General features: G+C 44.3%; 1 protein-coding gene across 1 annotated transcript; it reads right to left on the reverse strand.

Annotated features, from left to right (window-relative positions):
• Positions 1 to 2,476: 2,476 nt before the first annotated feature.
• cryz (crystallin, zeta (quinone reductase)) lies at positions 2,477 to 10,382 on the reverse strand. Its single transcript, XM_056293323.1, has 8 exons — positions 10,250 to 10,382; positions 7,484 to 7,636; positions 7,048 to 7,211; positions 6,900 to 6,951; positions 6,580 to 6,729; positions 5,337 to 5,438; positions 5,151 to 5,246; positions 2,477 to 3,504 (listed from the first exon to the last, which is right to left on the reverse strand). The coding sequence occupies exons 1-8, from the start codon at positions 10,355 to 10,357 to the stop codon at positions 3,343 to 3,345; spliced, it is 987 nt and encodes a 328-aa protein (XP_056149298.1). The 5' UTR covers positions 10,358 to 10,382; the 3' UTR covers positions 2,477 to 3,342.
• Positions 10,383 to 10,727: the final 345 nt, after the last annotated feature.

Below are 10,727 nucleotides of genomic sequence, written 5' to 3' on the forward strand. Positions count from 1 at the left end.
TATAGTTCTGATGGATACGGTTAAGGGCTAGGGAATAAATGTTGTTAATGAGCAGCCCTCACAAAGGTGTGAGTGTGTGTGTGTGTGTGTGTGTGTGTGTGTGTGTGTGTGTGTGTGTGTGGTACCATCAGGTGCAGTTGCTGGAGGTGTCCCCAAAAGATCCAGAATGGATGGATGACTGTCTGACATTGTGACAAAAGTGTCATGTTTCTGTGCGGGCTCTTCCCCTAATGGATTTTCCTCCGGTGTGCCGTCTTCATGGACGACACGTCATGGGTAACGGCTGGAGAGGAACGTCTCTTTTAAAACTCATTCTGCCACGCTGGACCGCCACAGCTGGAACATTATCGCCATGGCAAGACAGCTCAACTTTCTCTGCTTCCTGCCATATCAACAAGATACATCATGACACAGTTCTGTTGTAAAGTGACAACTTGAGACCACAGGCCAAATTGAAACGCAATCCTTTGTAATACCACGATGCAGAGAATTAGTCGTATTCCTAGTGTAATACTTAAAATATTATTGGAACCATAAACCATATATATCAAACGATGGTGGGTTAACTAAATGTCATTATGTGAATTATATACTCGCTACATGTAGATAGTAATGCTTGTGTAGCCAAGGCCAGCGAGAGGAGGTAAGAAGTCTGGAACAGAGAGACCCTTGAGGTAGACACGACATGTCAACACAGGATGAACCCTCCCTACCCAAACGGGGGATAGCTAACAGAGAGGGGAGGTTATGCAGACGGAAGGGATATTGTAGAGCAGTAAAACAAGTCGGTAAGAAAGCTCAAGGCCATGTGTGACGAATGAACAAGGGAGGTTTAGCACATAAAGAAGCTCACACACAAAGAAAGACAGACACATAGGGAGGATTGGCTGTTTGTGTCTCCAGATATCTGTCAAAATAATAAACTGCGGAATTATCTCCAGAAACGTCTCGACTGTCTTTTCTTCACATTAACGGACTCGGATGAGGGGATAGCGAACGATACCCCAACAATTTAGTTAACCCACCATCGTTTTATATATATGGTTTATGGTTCCAATAATATTTTAAGTATTACACTAGCCTGTTAAAAAACTACAGTATTTTTTTTCAATCTTCCTTCTTCCTTCCATCATCACTTATCGAAAATAACTTGCTCATTTTTTTGTCATCAACAGACAGCACGACTACACTCAGGTCTCTAACCTGGCTGCTGTTGATCGGCGTTATAACTAGCTCAGTTTAGCTAACACAGGGAGCCATATCCTTGCACTAAAGCAATATGCTCCATTCATTCAGCAGCCTGTATAATGACCTGGCAGTGACCCGTTTCAGCTGGAACATCGCTGGTTAAATTGCAAATGGACATTCAGATGAAGCTACGAGTATCTTTTTATTGTTAATTCATTGTCCTGTGGCACATCCTCTACCTAAACTGGTCAACAACACAGCTGGTGATTATTCTGATCGCTTACGTCAGAATAAAACTCATCTTACCGGTTGTCCATATTCCAGCAGAGCTTGCCTGCAGGTGAAATGAGAAACTCCGATATGATTTTAATCCACAGGGATGAATAAAACGAACTCTGGATGAGTCACTTCCAGAGAACGGCTTGAAAGATGCTCCCGTTGTTGCCAAGTCATCACAACACCGTAGCATGAACTGAACCGAGTGTGTGTGTGTGTGTGTGTGTGTGTGGTGTCCAGGTTAGATTACTCGGGCTCTCCCTGGAGCATGCTCAGTAAAGCCAGCTGTCACCTGAGAGGCACAGGTGTCTTTTATGACTCATTCGGTGTCCTGCACAGGTCTGATCAACAACACACGATTCTGTTAAGATTACAAAAAAAAAATAAAAAATCCTACATAATGCTAATTCACGTTAATTGACCGAGGAAGGAATTTGACTCTGGGTAGCTCCTTAGCTTGGTGACGTGTTAGCCAACAGGAGCGTTGTCATGTTTGCTGCTATTCAGCACCATGTGCCCCCTAAGTCGAATGAGTTGGCCTTAAAAGTTTCACATATGGGCGTCTGGGGTAGCGTAGCGGTCTATTCTGCTGCCTACCAACACGGGGATCGGCGGTTCGAATCCTCGTGTTGCCTCCGGCTTGGTCGGGCGTCCCTACAGACACAATTGGTTGTGTCTGCAGGTGGGAAACCAGATGTGGGTATGTGTCCTGGTCGTTGCACTAGCGCCTCCTCTGGTCGGTCGGGGCTCCTGTTTGGGGGGGAGGGGGGGACTGGGGGAATAGCGTGATCCTCCCACACACTACGTCCCCCTGGTGAAACTCCTTACTGTCAGGTGAAAAGAAGCGGCTGGCGACTCCACATGTATTGGAAGCATGTGGCAGTCGGCAGAGGGGGTGGAGCAGCGACCAGGACGGCTCGGAAGAGTGGGGTAATTGGCCGGACACAATTGGGGAGAAAGGGGGGGGGGGAACAGAAGAAAAAAAAAACTAACAGATTTCAATTTTCTTCCATTTTATTTTCAGGGGCCTCCAAAATAAAGGAGTTATTCTCTGACATCTCATGAACCGTACTGTAATGTGTCAACAGACCCGGTGACAGAGGAAAGTAGCTCTGCCAAAGCGACAGTGGGAAGCTGACTGTTCATAATCACAGGAAGTAGAAAATGAATTCATGATGATTCAGCAGCTCTATATATACTTCACTTCTCCACTCGGTCCTAAATTAGTTAAAGATTATTCAAGATATTAAGCTTTGGTTGGGTTGCAGAATTAGTCAAAGCAGAAAATTAAAAATAAAGTAGAAAAAAAAAATCCACACATTCATAATACAATATTCTCATTAAGAAAATGATCCAAAGCGTATTTTTACACCGTTTGTTAGGTAACAGTTGAATCAAAGGTTATATAAATGTTTCCATTTAACATTCTTTATTATCTCAAATCTTTCTAATACAAGTGTGTTGCATGTTACAATGGAATAAAAGCGCGTGCACACACACACACACACACACACACACACACACACACACACACACACACACACACACACACACACACACTGTAGTTCAGGTGTCTCTAAACTGAGTCAAGTCATTCTCACAGTTGGGTCTCAGGTACAACAAAACGTATATTCTTATGGAGACCATCAGAAACAGGCCGGCATGTGACCTATTTTGGCCAATGACCCACAACTGGAGAAAACACGTGTTGCTTCCTCTGCACTTCTGTTCTACGCACTTTATATCCGTTACATGTATTTTTATGTGGCAGCCTTTATGTCCAAGACAAATTTCCCTCAGGACAAATGAAGTAAACTTGGATCTTGAATCTTCTACATGAACTTGCTGACCTCTTTAGTGACCTTCGACTTCACACATTCACATGGTTAGCACCATCTTCCCTGCAGCCCCGGGACTCTCGATGATGTCATGGTGGGCCTGGGCAGCCATGTTTAGCGGATACTGGCGACCCACCACCGGACACAGCCAACCGTCTCCCATCCCTGTGGAAAGCAAGGCCGCGCAGCTGCTCTTCTCCTCCTGGTGGAGGGAGACAGAAAGAGAGAGATGGAGAGTTACGCCACTTTCAAATAGACATTCCATAACATTGGTGGAAGGATTTTTTTTCTGACAACGCCGGCGGTTTCCACCATTCACACATGCAGCTTCTTTTATTTACTTCTTTTTTTGGGGGGGGCGTTCCCCGTTTTTCTCCCAATTGCACTTGGCCAATTACCCCACTCTTCCGAGCCATCCTTTTTGCTGCTCCACCCCCTCTGCCGATCTGGGGAGGGCTGCAGACTACCACATGCCTCCCACAATACATGTGGAGTCGCCAGCCACTTCTTTTCCCCTGACCTGGTGAGGAGTTTCACCAGGGGGATGTAGCGCATAGGAGGATCACACTATTCCCCCTAGTTCCCCCTTCCCCCCGGAACAGGCATCCTGACCGACCAGAGGTGGCGCTAGTGCAGTGACCAGGAAACATACCCACATCTGGCTTCCCATCCGCAGACACGGCCAATTGTGTCTGTAGGGACGCTTGACCAAGCCGGAGATAACACGGGGATTCGAACTGGCGATCCCTGTGTTGGTAGGCAACGGAATAGACCACCATGCCACCCAGGTGCCCGTATTCTAAATAGCTTTTAATGAGAAAATCTGTGACTTAAAAATGAATCTACTTCTCCAGTTTCTGTACCTATTCCAGTCACCTCCTGCTGCGGTTCCTCCTAAAGATTTCGGTGAATGGAATAGGATGATCTCAAGATTAGTGTGGAACAGCAAGAGGCCCCGGATTAAATACAGGACCCTACAATTATCTAAAGATAAAGGCGGACTCTCCCTTCCATGCATTGAGGATTATTTGACTGCTGCCTGGCTAAGACCATTGGTATACTGGTGCAATCCAGACTACTCAGCCAAATGGGAAGATTTGGAGTTAATGCAATTCGAATTACCGGCACAGTCTATTTAGGCAATTACCAACACTGGGATTCTTATCTGGATAAACCAAACCAATGGACCAAGGTAGCCATTAGGGTTTGGTTTAAGACTTATGAAAAGGTTTCACCTTGTGAAGCATGCAAGAATACTGAAATGGGTGGCATACGATTCAGAGCTTAAACCGTCTGGTCTAGACATGTGACTTAGGCAGTGGGCACATAATGGTGTAATAAGCTTACTGCACTACTACTACTACTACTACTACTACTACTACTTCCGGCTGCTCCCGTTAGGGGTCGCCACAGCGGATCATCCGTTTCCATTTCTTCCTGTCCTCTGCATCTTCCTGTCACACCAGCCACCTGCATGTCCTCCCTCACCACACCCATAAACCTCCTCTTTGGCCTTCCTCTTTTTCTCTTCCCTGGCAGCTCCATATTCAGCATCCTTCTCCCAATATACCCAGCATCTCTCCTCCACACATGTCCAAGCCATCTCAATCTTGCCTCTCTTGCTTTGTCTCCAAACCGTCCAATAAGCTTACTTCACGATAACCGATATATTCATCCAGTCGCCCAAGCCATCACCTGTTGTGTCAGGTATTCTAGCTATCTCATCAGGGTGTTTTTAGACTTGACAAAACAAGTTTAGCTCACTATTGGGAGATACACAAGGCTTATTTATGGGTACATACAGTCAAACAGTAGTGTTTACAGTGTCTGTGTGTCTCCGCCTTTTACCGGTGTAGCAAAGAAAACCGCCACTCCAATGACACTGCTCTCTTTCACCATGATGTCTCTGGGGTTGATCTCTGTTGAGCCTCTACTGCCCACTATCTGTGGAAACAAAGCCTGGAGTAAGACCTACAGACAGACAAACAGGTGGGTAAGACGAGTGTCAGACAGAGACAGAGAAGTCCTACTGACGGTAACTCGCCCTCCATAGGCCAACATCTGCAGGTCCTTGCTGAGGTTGACATTTGACAGCATCTCTACAATCACGTGGACGCCTCGACCCTCTGTGGCTTCCTAGAAAACACACACACACACACACACACACACACACACACACACACACACACACACACACACACACACACACCTCCCTAAAAATGGTTTCTAGACCACAGAAAAAACAACAACTAACCAATCAACCAACAGAAAAGACACTTTTCTGGATTCAAACAGGTTATGTCTGGGTCATCAACTTAAAGTAAAAAAATAAGACTTTTACATGGCCCCGACTAACGTGTGTGAGGGCGTGTGTGTACATACGTGTGTTTGTGTGTGTGTGTGTGTGTGTGTGTGTGTGTGTGTGTGTGTGTGTGTGTGTGTGTGTGTATTGCAATGGAAAAAGGTAAACTATAATGATCTGTGGCTAAATGGAAAATTCGGCATGTATCTGTGTTCTGTGTTGTATAAGCCTTTGCACACCAAATCTGAATAATTCATATTTTTTTCCTAAATCCTTCATTGTGGTACAACAACTCTTTCAAAAACCTCCGAAAGGCTATTGATGGATGCTAAAAATAAATAAATAAATAAAAAACCCACAGAAAACAAACTGGTTTTCGGAGGTGGAGTGTAAACATAATTGGACAAAAATGTGAGGTTCTATTTAATTTTTAACAGGCGAAATGTTCTGATGAATAATTCAGACTTGCAGTGCAAAGCCCTTCGGTCTAAAAAAAAATGTCCATTAGTAACACGGGCACAACCTCTGGGTATGGATTTGAATGAATCTACATATAAATGTGGAATACAAGCAAAATATGCAACCAAACTATGAGGTTTCGCACAAACTGCTGCAAACTTAGCAAACTATCCCCGTTCTGTATAATTTATACCGCGACAAGCACAACAGAAAAATAACTATGTACCACAGCAAAGTGTCCATAGAGCTGAGCTGTATTCGTGTACTATACTTGTACTTGCTTGTCTATACTGTATATGTACAGTGACTGTCAAACCTCTACACATCTGCCAATTTTCTAGCACATTGTTCACATTAATATATTTATGTGTACATAAAGTTGAAATCCACACACATCAGGAACAAAAATCAAAAACTTTGTAATTCTCACAACATATGACAGCAAACTAACCTACCCACTGTTCCTATATGAAATACATACACATACATACATACAAGGTGTTTGTGTATTCACACCATGATTTTGTCCGTGTAGTCCTTCTCTCTATGGTTAAAGACCTTGTGAGCACCGTTCTTCAGTACCAGCTCCATTCCTTCCTGTGTCCCGGCCGTTCCAAGAACTGTCAAACCCAGGAAGCGGGCTAACTGACAGGCAGCCAAGCCAACCTATGTGAACACACACGTGCGTACACACACACACACACAACAGAAGTCTTGAATTTTTGATTTGCACTGTTTTCAATTACTTCAGAGAGAGAGAGAGAGAGAGAGAGAGAGAGAGAGAGAGAGAGAGAGAGAGAGAGAGAGAGAGAGAGAGAGAGCGAGAATGGTCTCACCCCTCCACTTGCTCCATGGATGAGAACAGTCTCTCCAGCTTTGGCATGAGCTCTGCAATGCAGAACACGACAGATAAGCACATCGCAGGGAGCGCTCTTGTCTAAGGTTATGCCTTCTTCGACACCATTTCAGTTCCTGTTATCTTACTTATCAAACAGCGCTCTGTAGGCGGTGAAGTAGGGGATCCCGATGGCGGCTCCCTGCTTGTAGTCTAGACCATCAGGCAGTCTGTGGACAGAGTCGTCTTTTGCTACGGTGTATTCTGCATAGCCTCCTGATTCTGTAGATGTGGTGAATACACGATCGCCTATCTGAAACACACAAAATTCATATTACTAATATACATTATATACACATGCATATACACAAAGAATCTAATCATGGCCTCACCCCAAAAATTTCGAGCGAAAACAACTGAGGAATTCAATCAGATTATTATAAATATCACTCAACACCACTGTCAGTGTGGGGAAAGCTCCCATTTAGGCATGTAAGACAGGGTAGGACTACTCAAGACATACATAGAATACATCACATTATAGCTTTAGATAGTCCTAACCCACACAGTCTCCTCTAATCATACCTTCCACGCAGTGACTCCCTCTCCTACACCCACCACATCCCCAGCTACATCAGTGCCAGGTGTGTACGGTAAGGTAGGCCTGCGGGCATAGCTCCCAGCTCGGATGTACGTTTCCACAGGGTTCACCCCACATGCATGGACGCGGATCAATACCTATATCAAGACAAATTATACACATACATGGTTGACTGCTACTTGTCAAAGAGTAATTATTGGGCTGTGCATAAATTAAAGACATTTGACATAGTTCTACACCAGAGCCGATGCAAACATATTAAAACCGATCTCTGTGCAGGTCTTTGAAAGGGCAGGTCTAAAATAATATAGTTTCAATATGATTTTGACTTACATGTCTATGCACTTATTTATTATATCTATCTACATTTCTACCTATCCAACAGTAAGTAACTCTAAAATGACTGCTGTTCTCTGTTTCCTATAAAGAAAAAATGTCATGAAGGGATAAAGGCTCATTAAAGATTTTATATCGCAGGACTGATTTCTTAATCACAACATCCATCCATCCATTCATTATCCAAGCCGCTTATCCTCATTAGAGTCGTGGAAGCTGCCGTTCCATCACAGGGCCGACACATTCACACTTAGGGACAATTTAGTATGGCCGATTTACCTGACCTACAGGTCTTTGGACTGTGGGAGGAAACCGGAGCACCCGGAGGAAATCCACACTGACACGGGGAGAACACGCAAACTCCACACAGAGGACGACCCCCAAGGTTGGACAACCCCGGGGTTTGAACCCGGGACCTTCTTGCTGTGAGGCAACCGTGCTAACTACTGTGCCACTGTGCCACCTTAATCACAATATTTTTTCAGATATAAAACTTTCTGGATGTTTTCATACTTGGCCCGTTTCAGCTTCTCATGATTAAGTAAGTAAGTAAGTAGGCAAGTTAAAGTTTATTTACATAGCACTTTTCAAACACATGGTTACAAAGTGCTTCACAAAATCATAATGTATCATTTCATCAGAAATATATTTAGTAGACATGGTTTGTAAATTAATGTGTTGTTGATGTTGGGAATTCTTTGTTTCTTCATAAATCAAGTCTTAATATACACTGATGAGCCAAAACATTATGACCACTCCAAGTGAACCGTAAAGTGTTGATCATCTCCAAACAAGGGCACATGTCAAGGTCTGGGTACATTAGATGGTAAGTGAACAATCAGTTCTGGTAGTCAACGTGTTGGATGCAGGGGAAATGGGCATGAGTAAAGACCTGAGCAACTTTGACAAGGGCCAAATTGTTACTTCCAGATGACTGGGTCAGAGCATCTCTGAAACGGCAAGGCTTGTGGGGTGCTCCCAGCCAGCACTGGGGAGTACCTACCAACAGTGGTTCAATGAGGGACAAACCATAAACCGGTGACAGGGTGTTGGGTTCATCAAGGCTCATCAATGCACGAGGGCAACAAAGGTGCTCCTGTCTCATCCGAACCGAGAGAAGGTCTACTGTGGCACAAGTTACAGAACATTTTAATGATGGTTACGGGAGGAATGTGTTACAACACAGTGCATTGCACCCTGCTACGTATGGGACTGAGTAGCCACAGACTGGTCCGAGTGCCCGTTATGACCCCAGTCCACTGTTGAAAACACCTATAATGGGCACGCAAGCATTGGACCTGGACCTTAGAGCAGTAGAAGGTCGCCTGGTCCGATGAGTCCAGTTTTCTTTTAGATCACACGGATGACCGTGCACGTATGTACGCACCATTTACCTGGGGAAGTAATGGCACCAGAATGCACTGTGGGAAGACGACAAGCCGGTGGAGGGAGTGTGATGCTCTGGGTAATGTTCTGCTGGGAAAGCTTGGGTCCAGCCATTCGTGTGGAAGTCAATTTGATATATGCCACCTACCTAAACATTGTTGCAGACCAGATACACCCCTTCAAGACAGTGGTATTCCCTGATGGCAATGACCTCTTTCAGCAGAATAATGACCCCTGCCACACTTCACACATTGTTAAGGAATGGTTTTGAGCAACATGATGAAGTGTTCAAAGTGTTGTCCTGGCCTCCAAATTCTCCAGATTCCCCATCTGATTGAGCATATGTGGGACGTGCTGTACCCACAAGTCTGATCCAAGGCGGCTCCACTTCACAACTTATAGGATTTGAAGGATCTGCTGCTAATGTTTTAGTGCCAGATACCACAGGACACCTTCAGGGGTCTTGTAGAGTCCAAGCACCAAGGACCAACAGCATAAGCAAGTGGTCATAATGTTTTGGCTCATCAGTGTATCTCTTAGAAAAAATACTGTTGATACCTACTATACCGTTATGGCTTGTTTTGGCCCACTTAAAGAAGGCTGAGTTCGGTTCATTTAAAACGGATCATATATGGGGGGGGGGGGACACCTCCGTCATTTCTTGGTAAAGATTTCCGTATTTTCCTGTCATTCCTATTTAGCCTACTTACGTAACATTATGTCAAAATGAAAGTGAAAATTCAAAGAATCGTTATAACCTTAACATTGCGTTACCCAAAATAATCTGAAGTTTTATTCGAATTTAACTGTATTAAATAGAAGATATGGCTTTACGTGTATAATTTGTTATTTATTTCACTTTCTGTATAGGTTATGATACTTAGCAACCAGATGCGAGTGCCTTGTTTGTACCAACTGATGCCTTTATTGGCGCCGTGTGCTGAAACCATACCTGGTAAACTGTCAACCAACACGTTGCGTGTTTATCTGAAGTGTCAAACTGAAACCCGTTCAGCCTCTTTTCTCACCTCTCTGTGTCCCGTCTGTGGCACCGGAACATCTGAACACAGTTTGAGGACTGACGGCGCTCCAAACTCACTGACTCTTACAGCTCTCATGAACTTGTGGCTCGCCATTTCTGTCAAACTGCGCACAAACACAGAGCCATGCGCAAATGGTCTTGTTCTTCTTTGCTTGCGTTTTTTGGCAGATTGCGATACCGACTGTGAAGTGCATAGCGCCACCTACCGTACCGGAGTATATAGAACAGGGTCTAGTTTGCATGAGTAAAAAAAAATATCCAGTATTTATTTTTTTTTAAATAATCTATTACCCCCTCTGTGTTTCCCCACACCTTAGCTCAATTTGTTCCTAATATCCCTTCCAAATCCCATCCTCGTCCGCTCTCTCTCATCCTTTGTTGCAGCCTTACCTTCCTTCATTATATTTGTCATGCAGAGTCACGCCATCTCCGTTCTCTCCGCTGGACCTTTTTCTTTTTTTTTT

This window comes from Lampris incognitus, chromosome 14 (genome assembly GCF_029633865.1).
Source record: "Lampris incognitus isolate fLamInc1 chromosome 14, fLamInc1.hap2, whole genome shotgun sequence".
Classification (NCBI taxonomy): domain Eukaryota; kingdom Metazoa; phylum Chordata; class Actinopteri; order Lampriformes; family Lampridae; genus Lampris; species Lampris incognitus.

Excerpts from the sequence above, each read along its gene's own strand:
- cryz (XM_056293323.1), bottom strand. The coding sequence starts at position 10,357 with ATGGCGAGCCACAAGTTCATGAGAGCTGTAAGAGTCAGTGAGTTTGGA. Across the intron at positions 7,637-10,249 it reads CACAGACGGGACACAGAGAG|GTATTGATCCGCGTCCATGC; the intron begins GTGAGAAAAGAG and ends GTCTTGATATAG. Across the intron at positions 3,505-5,150 it reads CGGTTTTCTTTGCTACACCG|GAGGAGAAGAGCAGCTGCGC; the intron begins GTAAAAGGCGGA and ends TCCCTCCACCAG.